Genomic DNA, 12779 nt, shown 5'->3' with positions numbered 1-12779 from the left:
ATATGTTGGTGAAAAGAGAAAATGTTTCCCATAAAGGGAAGTTGTGTGCAGTTGGCAGTTTTATGGTGTGAAAAGTTTTGAAAAAAAAAATACAATTTTGCATGTCCTAATTTGCATTGTCTTTTGCTCTGTTCCAGCCCGCGGACGTGCTGTGATTTACCAGGGGGGAATGCAGCGCCCCGAGGGTTCGGTCGCTACAGAGGTATTGCATCTCCACCAGATGTGCGATATCTCACTTCCAGGTAAGGATGGAGTGTGGATCAGGACCCCGACACCTGCATGCATTACACCACATTTCCGGGGGGCAGGGCGACCGATATGCTCCAAGCAGAGCGTGACAGTCCCTGTCCCAGGCTGGAGAGGGGGGAGGGAACACCGAGGAAGGGGGACCCTGTAGTGCATAGGAGGGAGAGGGCAGTTCCTGGGTGCACTGAGAAGGAGGTATAAAAGGTGGGCACCATCTTAGTTCTGTGTTCAGTCAGAGAGAAGAAGTGATAGAGTAAGGGCCTCTGCAAGGGGCTCTGCTCCGCAGGCAGGCCTGAGAGAGCGGCCGGAGCCTGGAGGAAGGAGAAGGACGGAAGAGGAGCGGAGGAGGCTCCAGGAACAAGGAACGAAGGGACCCCAGGGGTATGGACCGGCGAGTCGCCACCGCACGCCCGAATCTACCTGCGTAGGGGGGTCAGGCCAAAGGGGGAGACCGGTCCCCGAAACTAGTGGAGGCGGGGAACGACCCTCAGCTAGAAACTGGAGGCTGTGACATTTTATGTGGCGCAGACCCTCGCTATACCCGCTAGGAAGGCACCACATAGGGTCAGGGAAACGGAGGCCAACGTTTACCCGAGAAGGTCCGAGGCAGCCGGACAGAAGCGAGGTCACTGGCGGGGTATGACAGGCCAGAGGAAGGACACACAAAGGGGGGGTCCTGTGAAACGCTCCAAAGTTATCTGGGAGTTGGCCGAGCCCCTCACCTGGTGAGCACAGTGCGACGAGGGACGTTATGACCAGCTGGAGTAACGTGGATAAAGAACTGTGAGTAAATACCCTGGACTGCATTACAGGACTCTGTGTCGTTACTGCTGCTCCCGCGCACCATCACCCCCAACATCCGCACTCGCTGCCCTGAGGCTATACTCCTCCCGTGGGGAGTTATCCTATCCCCTCCTGCACCCACATCACCAGCCTCAGCGGTCTGCCCTGCAGCGGCGGTTCACTCTGACCGCAATCCACAGGTGGCGTAGTCGGACATTCAGCATATAGACTGACATTTGGTTTGACCGCCCTGGGCACGGACTGGGTCGCCGCCACGGAGACTACAACCCCCAGCATCTACAAAAGGTCCGGTTCCCGGGTATCCCCACACAAACACGGCCCAGGGGGCGCGTCAGAAGGGGAATAGATTTATACACAAAAATTGCCTCCAAAGACCCCTGACAAGTCACAGTGCAATTTATTGAAATCGGTTTTTTTCTTTCGGTAAAACACCTGAACACAGACTTCTCTTTCCCTATTTTCTGTCAGGGCCGTGGCGGATCGTCCACAATGTCAGCCTATGTGTCTGCACCTCACTGACGGGATCACCAGTCTCTCCACAACCCGTGTGAGGCGTGTAGGAGACCCCGCAGCGCAGTCTGGCGCGCGCCTCTCAGCTGTCACATAAGTAAGCGAACAGAACTACACTTCCCAGCATGCCCCGGGCGGCAGGTGCGGGACTTCCGGGGTATATAACGGCCGTCATTGGCAGTTCGGTGCGGGGCTCAGGCGGCATGGAGCTCCCGCTGCTCACCGACCTCTACCAGTTCACCATGGCGTACGGCTACTGGCGGAGCGGGCGGCACCGGGAGGCGGCGGAGTTCGAGCTCTTCTTCCGGGACGCTCCGTTCAGTGGCGGCTTCACCCTGTTCTGTGGCCTGGAGGAGACTCTGCGCTTCCTGCGGGACTTCCGCTTCTCCCGAGCAGGTGAGGACCCGGGACCGAGAAATGTCTGCCGGTGTCAGCTCCGTGCTGCCCGGTGTCCCCGCCAGGATCCGCTACTGCTGCCCCCAACAGCAACCTGACCCGGTCCTGTCTCCCCTCTCCCCGGTGCCCGGTCCCGTCTCCCCTCTCCCCTCTCTCTGGTGCCCGGTGATCACTCCTGACCTCTCCCCGGTCCCCGTCTCCCCTCTCTCTGGTGCCCGGTGATCACTCCTGACCTCTCCCCGGTCCCCGTCTCCCCTCTCTCTGGTGCCCGGTGATCACTCCTGACCTCTCCCCGGTGCCCGGTGATCACTCCTGACCTCTCCCCGGTCGCCGTCTCCCCGGTCGCCGTCTCCCCGGTCGCCGTCTCCCCGGTCGCCGTCTCCCCGGTCGCCGTCTCCCCGGTCGCCGTCTCCCCGGTCGCCTCTCTGGTGCCCGGTGATCACTCCTGACCTCTCCCCTCTCTCTGGTGCCCGGTGATCACTCCTGACCTCTCCCCTGTGTTGTCAGACCTCCAGTACTTGGCGTCTGTCCTGCCGCCATCTGTGGACCGCGGCTTCTTTGAATACCTGGAGACCGTGGATGCCTCGGAGGTGTCGCTGGCGTCTTTCCCGGAGGGATCCGTTGTGTTTCCCAGAGTAGGTATGGTTACTCTCTGCTCCATCTGTGTGAATATAACGACCCCCACCCTCCCCTTAGGATAGGGCACTGGGCATGCTGGGACTTGTGGTTCCTCCTCGGGCTGAGATCGGGCAGATGTGTCCTGTTATAAGATTTAAAGGGACCTGTCAGTGAGAGACGTCTACATGTGTCCAGTATTATTGGTGGGACAGGTCTCCTTTATAATCTGGTGATCCAGAACCAGCGATCCCCAGTGCCGGATTATTGGCGGGTTATCTTCTACATTTTCAGGGTTTTCTAAATCTCCTCCGTCACAGCAGTCCCATGTAAATGCTGCTTACACCTGTACAATGAGGCATTGATCGGCTTCCCATCAGTTGGCTCTGCTGTCAGTGATTACACTTAGACGCTGATAACTCTCAGGATTTCTCAGTCCGCGGTTTGTCGCATTTCTATCCAGTAAGGGAAATATTCTATTCTCCGGACTGACAGGACGGATCTCCGCTGCTCAGAGGATTGTCTGCACCGGTACATTGTGACAGACTGCGGCTGTGAGCAGGACGAGGTCAGGACGGGGCTGTGGTGAAGCAGAAATGATTCAGTGACTCCAGGCGGAGATCTTAAGATGGAGTGAAATGTAAAGACGTCAAACACTAAATGTTAGCTCTTTATTGATGACTTCGATCAGTTTCTGGCGTCTGGGAGTTTTCCGGCCTCTTTGGCTTCGGTAAGAGAAATGCACCGATCAGCCAGAGGACACAGAGACCGGAGGTCCAAGACCCCCCAGTGCTGGCGACTTTTGTGATCTAGTATGAGAGCTGCATGCTAAAAGCTGATTGGCTGGAAGTATCCAGCCAATCAGCTTGTGCTTTTCTACAAGGGACTCTTTGCTGCCATATTGGTGCTCCCAGTACTGGGTGTCGTGTGACTCGTGTGTGATCTCCGCAGGAGCCGCTGATGAAGGTGCGGGGGCCTCTCCTGGTGGTCCAGCTCCTGGAGACCACGCTGCTCTGCTTGGTGAATTATGCCAGGTACGTGATGGGCGCAGGGAGGGTGGGCACTCACTCCGTTCATCACAAGCTTCCTGGTTAGTTAATATAATGCCAAAACTGCAGTAAGGACTGACACATCGATGGCGCATTCCTGTGTCACATGAGTTGGTTGGTTTTGTTACAATGTATCGGTGCAGATAATCCAGGATGAGCACAGTCTCCCGATTCTCAGTCACTTGCACTGATACATTGCAGCAGTCGCTCAGCTGTAGGAAGATTTCAATTCACTGACATTATACAGCGGGGTGGTCTGCAGCTTTCATGCTTGCTGACACGCCGCTCCCGCCCTTTATATCCACCTTTTTAGAGGTGTTTTCAATCTTCAGGATAAGTCGTAGATGTCTGATAGGTGCAAGTCCCAACTGTGGAATCTGCACCCGTCTCTAGGACAAGGGTCCCTTGGCTGCCACATTGGTGCTCCCAGTACTGGGTGGGAGTCATGTGATCGGCGTCTCCTGCGGCACACGCTCGCTGTTCTCTCCCATAGAAGTGAACGGAGGGAGCTGCACAGGTGCATCCACCGCTCTATTCCCAGCCGCCACTTTCACGTGTGTGAGACCCCCATTCTGGAGAAAGATGCAGGAGTCAGAGAAGGAGGGACTACGTCTTAATCATTTCTTCTTCTTTTAGCCTGGTCGCCACCAATGCCGCCCGTTTCCGCCTTGCAGTTGGTCCGGATAAAAAGCTGCTGGAAATGGGTCTGCGGAGGGCACAGGGGCCTGATGGGGGACTGTCCGCCTCCAAATATTCCTACATAGGTGGTGAGTGACGCTGACGGCTCTGGACGTGGCGCCGGACCAGTCACTGATGCTCCGATTGTCTTCCAGGCTTTGACTGCACCAGTAACGTGCTCGCCGGGCAGCGGTTTGACATCCCGGTGGCGGGCACCGTGGCCCACTCCTATGTAGCATCGTTCTCCTCTACGGATGAAGTCCAGCACCAGGTGAGGACACAATCCCTTCCCCCGCGGTGGCCGCTGTAGTGATAGGCTGATTTTCTTTTTCTTCCCGTCAGGTTCTGCTGCCGGCGGGTGGTCAGGAGGACGCGGGCAGTCAGGTCGCGGGCGGTCAGGAGGACGCAGGCTTGGATTTCCTGTCGCTGACGCAGTCGTGGCTGCAGAAGGTTTGTCATCTGCTGCAGATTCCTGCTGGGAGCACACACCCCGGGGAGCTGGCGGCCTTCGTGTCCTATGCCATCGCCTTCCCGCTGAACTTTCTGGTGGTGGTGGATACGTACAGCGTGATGATGTAAGCGGTGAGCGCACCCCAGTAGCCGCCATTATGCTCGCTGTTATTGCCAAAATGGTAAATTATCATTTTATTTTGGGCAGGAGCGGGATCCCCAATTTCTGCGCGGTGGTCCTGGCTTTGCAGGAGTTGAGGTACAAAGCAGTTGGGGTGCGGCTGGACAGCGGAGACCTCGCCAGACAGTCGGTAGAGATCCGGAAGATTTTCCAGCTGTGTGCCGAAAGGCGAGTGCCCGTGTGGTGGGTGGCGGTGTGGGTGGTCATGCGGCATTTCAGGACTCTCTGGAGGGACCTGGAGATCACCCCGGAGCACAGTGTGAATAGGGAATAAAATAATGGAGGAGACGGCCTGAGAATCAGCAGCCCCCCCCCCCCCATTGGGTTTAGTCATACCTTAGTCTCGAAGTTTTATTGGGGCGCACATCAGGCAGAGGGGTCTCATGGGGGTGAAGAAGGAAGGTTCAGGGGAAGTTCAGAGTGACCAGTCACGAGACACAGGGGGATCTGATGTGCGGACAGAGGGGTCTGGCTGGGGAAGTGGAAGAGGTTAACTGGGTCCGGCACAAGGAAATAGGTGTCTTGTGTAGGTGTCTGACTGCGGCCAAAAGGTCTGACGTGCGATGGTCTACCTAGAATGGTTATATTGGGAGTTGCACCAGGTGGGGGGTCTGGCGGGAGAAGAGTAATACTCAGGCAGGAGGAGTTAAGAGGGGTCTGAAGGAATCTGATGGGGTGAAGAGGTCTGCAAAGATGTGAGGGCAGAAGGGGTGTGACGGAGCAGAAGGTTCAGGTGGAGGTATCTGGCGGGTACGCAGGGGTCTGGTGTGCCAGGGGTGGTGGGCTGAGTGATAACTGGGTGCACAAGTGGGAACAGTTGGGGGAGAGGAGACGGGTGGAGGGTTCCAGCAGCCACTCTCTCCCCAATGAAAACACATGAATGCTGGGCCGAGTGGTCGTAGGTTTGGGGAGCTGCTGACTGCATGGTTGTGTACGGTCCCCATTACTGTAAGTGTAAGACCACCCTGCACTGGGAGAGGACTACCACGGCAGCCATATTAGTAAAATGCCCAGATCCTATAACCGAAAGGGGAGGGCGGAGGAGCGTTCCTAGGGGAGGGCGGAGGAGCGTTCCTAGGGGAGGGCGCACGTGGCTGACACTTTATACATCCAGGACCTCAGTGCATGGAATAGGCTAAAAGAGCAGCTCCCTGTATACAGTGCAGCGCGTATTAACCCTTTCCATCTTGCAGGTTGGAGGCTCCGTGCTTCAGAACATTGTCTATCGCTGTCAGTAATAACATCAGTGAGAAGAGTGTAAAGCTCCTGACCCGAGCGGTGAGCGCACAATTACCCCCACTCCCTACAGGCCGCACATCATCCATTACATCACCGGTAAAACCTCCAATCATAAGGAAACAAACCGAGACATGAGCGAAAATGTCCTCATATATTATTTCTGATCCAAATCTTCCAAATGGTTATATAATCTCATTCTAACGATCTGCAGCCACCACTAGGGGGAGCTCCCTGTATACAGAGATACATAAGATCCTGTCTGCAGTCACCACTAGGGGGAGCTCCCTCTATACAGAGATACATGGTAAGATCCTGTCTGCAGTCACCACTAGGGGGAGCTCCCTGTATACAGAGATACATGATAAGGTCCTGTCTGCAGCCACCACTAGGGGGAGCTCCCTGTATACAGAGATACATGATAACTTCCTGTCTGCAGCCACCACTAGGGGGAGCTCCCTGTATACAGAGATACATGATAAGATTCTGTCTGCAGCCACCACTAGGGGGAGCTCCCTGTATACAGAGATACATGATAAGATTCTGTCTGCAGTCACCACTAGGGGGAGCTCCCTGTACACCGCGTTACCAGTGCTCCCCCAGGTTTATTCCTCTGGTCGGTCAGTGAATGATCTTTGTACTTCCAGGAGAATGAGATTAATGTGATCGGCGTGGGCACCCACCTGGTCACCTGCCCCCTGCAGCCGTCTCTGGGCTGCGTCTACAAGGTGAGGTCATGTTTGTGATGGGAGGGTCGGGTGGGAGAATATGCCATGTGGTGGTCTGGAGGGGGTTGTGGGCTGGGAAGGTTTCCACCACTGCTGCCATGTAACGATCCCGTCCTTACAGCTGGTGCAGGTGAACGACCAACCGAGAATGAAGATCAGCGAGGACCAAGAGAAGAGCACGATCCCGGGGAGCAAAGCCGTGTACAGACTGTACGACCGCACCGGTGAGCGAAACTCTGCAACTATAGAGCTAAAATATCCCAGCATTCCCTGCTGGTTCAGTCAGTCCGTTAATTAACCAGCAGAATAGTGAGTGCAGCTCTGGAGTATAATACAGGATGTAACTCAGGATCAGTAATGTAATGTATATACACAGTGACTGCACCAGCAGAATAGTGAGTGCAGCTCTGGAGTATAATACAGGATGTAACTCAGGATCAGTAATGTATGTAGACAGTGACTCCACCAGCAGAATAGTGAGTGCAGCTCTGGAGTATAATACAGGATGTAGCTCAGGATCAGTAATGTAATGTATGTACACAGTGACAGCACCAGCAGAATAGTGAGTGCAGCTCTGGGGTATAATACAGGATGTAACTCAGGATCAGTAATGTAATGTATGTACACAATGACTGCACCAGCAGAATAGTGAGTGCAGCTCTGGAGTATAATACAGGATGTAACTCTGGATCAGTAATGTAATGTATGTACACAGTGACTGCACCAGCAGAATAGTGAGTGCAGCTCTGGAGTATAATACAGGAGGTAACTCAGGATCAGTAATGTAATGTATGTACACAGTGACTGCTCCAGCAGAATAGTGACTGCAGCTCTGGAGTATAATACAGGATGTAACTCAGGATCAGTAATGTAATGTATGTACACAGTGACTGCACCAGCAGAATAGTGAGTGCAGCTCTGGAGTATAATACAGGAGGTAACTCAGGATCAGTAATGTATGTACACAGTGACTGCACCTGCAGAATAGTGAGTGCAGCTCTGGAGTATAATACAGGATGTAACTCAGGATCAGTAATGTAATGTATGTACACAGTGACTGCACCAGCAGCATAGTGAGTGCAGCTCTGGAGTATAATACAGGAGGTAACTCAGGATCAGTAATGTAATGTATGTACACAGTGACTGCACCTGCAGAATAGTGAGTGCAGCTCTGGAGTATAATACAGGATGTAACTCAGGATCAGTAATGTAATGTATGTACACAGTGACTGCACCAGCAGCATAGTGAGTGCAGCTCTGGAGTATAATACAGGAGGTAACTCAGGATCAGTAATGTATGTACACAGTGACTGCACCTGCAGAATAGTGAGTGCAGCTCTGGAGTATAATACAGGATGTAACTCAGGATCAGTAATGTAATGTATGTACACAGTGACTGCACCAGCAGAATAGTGAGTGCAGCTCTGGAGTATAATACAGGAGGTAACTCAGGATCAGTAATGTAATGTATGTACACAGTGACTGCACCAGCAGAATAGTGAGTGCAGCTCTGGAGTATAATACAGGATGTAACTCGGGATCAGTAATGTAATGTATGTACACAGTGACTGCACCAGCAGAATAGTGAGTGCAGCTCTGGAGTATAATACAGGAGGTAACTCAGGATCAGTAATGTAATGTATGTACACAGTGACTGCACCAGCAGAATAGTGAGTGCAGCTCTGGAGTATAATACAGGATGTAACTGAGGATCATACAGATGTGTTGGGTTACCTCCTTACCTATAACCTGCATTTATCTTTGGTGACAGATCAGCCTCTCCTGGACCTGATGACGCTGGAGGATGAGCCTCCACCAGACCTGGAGAAGGAGGTGAAAGTTTATAAACTGAGCAGAAGCACAGAAAACGAGATTGTGACCCCGATCAGGGCAGAACGCCTTCATCACACCTACTTCCAGCATGCTCAGGTAGGAGCGCAGCAGCGGTGTGAGTGATACACTGGTGCAGGAGAAGTGCAGCGCTCGCCTCCAGCAATGTGCTGCTCGTTGTTTGGTTGCTGGAGGACACTGGCTTTTATAAATGCAGCAGGCGTCCCCCGCTCCCGCTGATCAGCAGGCGTTTGCTTATCACTCTGTTGGCCCGGTTTGCCGCTCATCATTTCTTTGTGCTGTTTTGTGATTTCAGGTCCTGCAGCCTCTTCCCACAATCACAGATATCCGATCTTATGCCCAGAGGTCACTCACCAGCCTTAACCCCCAGCAGCGGGAGCTGGACGACCCACAGCCGTACCGGGTGAGTGCCCCCTCTAGGTCTGATCACTGCTTACCTCAGCACTGCTAAACTAATGGGGATGTAGCTGCTGGGACCCCCATAATCTACAGCATGAAGTAGCTGCAGGAAAAAGGCCAGAGACCCCCTAAGTTATCAGAATTGGTGGTGGTCCCATACAAGATGCGAATACTTATGGTCTCAATTTGGATACAGCCAGCAGGGTAAAGCATGGGGGGTTCACATCAAAGATCATATTTTACGTGTGCATGTTCTTCCCTCGTCTAAGCCGCCTTCTTTGTTATGGCATTTAAGTGGCAGAAGCCTCAATCCTCCTTTCTTTACACTGCAGGCTAGATTTATTGGGGCGGGGGGATCCCTTTAATCTTTAGTGTTTAACCCTTGCTGGCTTGCACATTGAGTTTCTTCACTGTTGTGATGTGCTGCAGCCAGGACTTGTGGGCACGAGGCACAACCCAGGGGAGGATCAATGTGGTTAACCTGCAGAAATTCTCTGTTGATGTCTCAGCTGCCTCGTCTCTTCTTGCTTACAGGTCGCAGTGAGTGAGAAGCTGCACAGCCTCCTGTCTTCCCTGCGGAGGAGCAGCCGCCAATTGCAGTGACTGGAGAAGATGCCGAGATCTTAAGGGGATGAAATGTCGCGGAAGCGACGTAATGAATTACAGGTGCCATCTGCCGGAGAAGCCTCCACCGGTCCAGTCACACGGGCTCATACCCCCTCCCCGGGTCCAGAGAACAGGCATTGTAGCAGAATATCCGATCAGTCTTCACATCGTTGTCTTCCCTCATGTTACACTTCTTTCAGACGAGCTGGCTGACAACTCTGCGCTCTGCTCACACTTTCACTATCGTTGTCACTCAGCTTTCCCAACATCTAGAATTAAAAGGCGGCGAATAAATGAGTGAATATCGCAGCGGAGTAGAATCGGCTATTATATCCCGAGAATCTACTACTGAGATGACTCCGACCTAGTCTGTATGGCAAAGCTGGCGCTGACCAGTTGCAGAAAAGAGAAACTCACTCTCCAGTTTTCACAAAGGATAAAAAAAAAATAATAATAAAACCTGATTTCATTTTCTGTTCTCTACCTTTTGTCCTGAGCGGGCAGCACATGGGGATGATTGAACTCAAGTTTTTTCATTGTCACCTCCTGCCCTCCCGCCATGCCGTCTGCCGATACTACCATGTGACAGAGCGGCCTGATACCAGCGAGGTCCTGTAATAGGAGCCACCGTGACATTTCTTCCTCCTGAACCTCCCCCACCACTTATGAGTGATTATGTTATTAAGTGGAAGGAACCGCAGCAACAAAGTGAGGACCCCATAATGTTATAGAGCAGGGAGGGGCTGAGGAGTAGGAAAGTCCCCACTGCTCTGCTGACCCCATAACTGCAGAGTCCAGACCTCTTCTGGTATAAACCCTGCGCCCCCGCCGTGAGCTTCATGGCCGAGCAGCTGCTGCAGCTGTACATCACCAAGCACAATGCTGAGCGTCAGATGGAGTGGTGTAAAGCCGCCACCACTGGACTCTGGAGGAGACGTGTTCTGTGCAGTGACGGATCGCACGTCTCTATCTGCGTCTGATGGAGGACATTACCCCCCCTGACTGTATTGTGCAGAGCAGGAGCGGTTATATCTGCAGAGGGGCAACTCCATATCGATGCCTGTAGGGTGAGAGATTGGAAAAGATGCTGGAGGTGGGCAGGGCACACACCCCTATAGTGTATTTCACAATTCCCCCTCACCCCCATATTCTTGCATCTGATCACACTAAAACCTTATCCATGCCTATACATATACATGTACTTAAATACGTATGACAGCACTGGTCCCCAACGGAGCGGTGAATGTTTCCTCGGCTTCTGGAGTCTTTCATTAATGACCCCTCCAATATTAGCACACATACCCCCTGCTACCTTTTATAGAATGTTCTCGTTGGAGGGGACCTCCAGGGTCCTAGTGCCCAACCCCCGGCTCAATGCAGGATTCACTAAATCATCTCAGACAGATATCTGTCCAGCCTCTGTGTGAAGACGTCCATTGAAGGGGAACTCACCATCTCTCGTGGCAGCCTGTTCCACTCATTGATCACATAACTGTCATACAGTGTCTTCTAATATCTAATCTGTGTCTCCTCCCATTCAGTTTCATCCCATTGCTTCTAGTCTTTCCTTGTGCAAATGAGAATGAAGATGATCCTTCTACAATGTGACAGCCCTTGAGATATTTGTAGACAGCTATTAAGTCTCCTCTCAGTCTTCTTTTTTGCAGCTAAACATTCCCAAATCCTGCAACCGTTCCTCATAGGACATGGTTTGCAGACCAGTCACCATTCTGGTCGCTCTTCTCTGAACTTGCTCCAGTTTGTCGATGTCTTTTTTAAAATGTGGTGCCCAAAACTGTACACAGTATCCAGATGAGGTCTGACCAAAGAGGAGTAAAGACCGATAATGACTTCACGTGATCTAGACTCTATGCTTCTCCTAATACCTCCCAGAACTGGATACAGTATCCAGATGAGGTCTGACCAAGGAGGAGTAGAGGGGGATAATTACTGTTCTTCATACTTATCTAGATCCTTCTGAATCCTTTCCATCTTCTCTAGTGTTAGCTATCCCTCCTAGCTTTGCATCATCTGCAAATGTGATTAGTTTACCGTCCGTTTCCTTATCTAGATCATTTATAAAAATGTTGACCAACACTAGTCCCACAACAGAGCCTTGCATTACCCTACCTGAAACACTTTTCCAATTGGATGTGCATTTATTACCACGCTGAGTACGATCACTGAACTAGTTATGAATCCACCTTAGGGTGGATATATCTACCACATTTCCCTGATCCACCCAGTCAGTGATTCCATCATAGAAGGAAATTAGGTTAATGTGGCATGAATTGTTTGCTACAAGCCCATTCTGGCTCTGGTTACTTACTGTATTCTTATCCAATTACCTACATACATGCTGTTTAATAATTTGTTCAAAGATCTTTCCAGGTAGCTAGAAGTAAGGCGCACTGGCTCGTCATTCACTGGCTCCATCTTCTTACTTTTTTTGAAGGTAGGGACATCATTTGCCCTTCTCCGCATCTGCTGTAACTTCTCATGTTCTCAAGGAATTTTCAGAAGATTCTGGCTAGTGGTTCTGCAGTTTCCTCCGCCATCTCTTTCAGTACCCTAGGCTCAAATTTATCTGGACCAGGAGATTTAATTCATGTAAATTAGCCAAGTGTTCTCTCACTATATCTCTGTTTATAGGTAAAAGAATCCACACTATTTCTTCGATTGCACGGTAAAAATCAGTAGCTGGTACATTTGCTTTCTTAGGAACACATGCAAAATAGGAATGTAAAAGTTCAGCCTTCTCAGCATCATTTTTTACCACTTCATCCTTTTCATCCTGTAAAAATCCTATAGCATCTTTGACTTTTCTTTTGCTTTTGACCTACTCACAAAATCCCTTTTTATTGCTTTTGGTGTCCCTTGCAAGCCTTACTTCGTTACTGGCTTTAGCTCTTCTAACGCTTGCCGTTCACTCCCTGCAGACAGCATTATATCCTTCTTTAGACAGCATTATATCCTTCTTTAGACATGCCTGACTCTTTCCATTTAATATACATTTCTTTTTTCCGTTTT

At 51.5% G+C, this 12779-nt stretch overlaps 1 protein-coding gene across 3 annotated transcripts in view; it reads left to right on the top strand.

Annotated features, from left to right (window-relative positions):
* The first annotated feature begins 1681 nt into the window (after window positions 1-1681).
* The window catches only part of NAPRT (nicotinate phosphoribosyltransferase), a 192165-nt gene continuing 181067 nt past the window's right edge, over window positions 1682-12779 (top strand). Inside the window, exons 1-13 of one of the 3 annotated variants that reach the window (XM_073680070.1) lie at window positions 1682-1956; window positions 2464-2591; window positions 3523-3605; window positions 4257-4387; window positions 4454-4569; window positions 4641-4873; window positions 4957-5097; window positions 6123-6207; window positions 6813-6893; window positions 7015-7117; window positions 8665-8822; window positions 9040-9147; window positions 9678-10223. In XM_073680070.1, coding sequence (XP_073536171.1) covers window positions 1686-1956; window positions 2464-2591; window positions 3523-3605; window positions 4257-4387; window positions 4454-4569; window positions 4641-4873; window positions 4957-5097; window positions 6123-6207; window positions 6813-6893; window positions 7015-7117; window positions 8665-8822; window positions 9040-9147; window positions 9678-9746 — 1707 coding nt within the window. In that variant the 5' untranslated portion in view covers window positions 1682-1685 and the 3' untranslated portion in view covers window positions 9747-10223. Of the gene's footprint in view, window positions 1957-2463; window positions 2596-3522; window positions 3606-4256; window positions 4388-4453; window positions 4570-4640; window positions 4874-4956; window positions 5098-6122; window positions 6208-6812; window positions 6894-7014; window positions 7118-8664; window positions 8823-9039; window positions 9148-9677; window positions 10224-12779 lie in introns of those variants that run through there. The other 2 variants (XM_073680073.1, XM_073680071.1) reach the window with 2 other exon arrangements.

The sequence above is a fragment of the Phyllobates terribilis genome, unplaced genomic scaffold (genome assembly GCF_046119375.1).
Source record: "Phyllobates terribilis strain yellow unplaced genomic scaffold, ASM4611937v1 Scaffold_4__5_contigs__length_816908805, whole genome shotgun sequence".
NCBI classification, from domain to species: domain Eukaryota; kingdom Metazoa; phylum Chordata; class Amphibia; order Anura; family Dendrobatidae; genus Phyllobates; species Phyllobates terribilis.
This window is presented reverse-complemented; position numbering and strand designations above follow the sequence as displayed.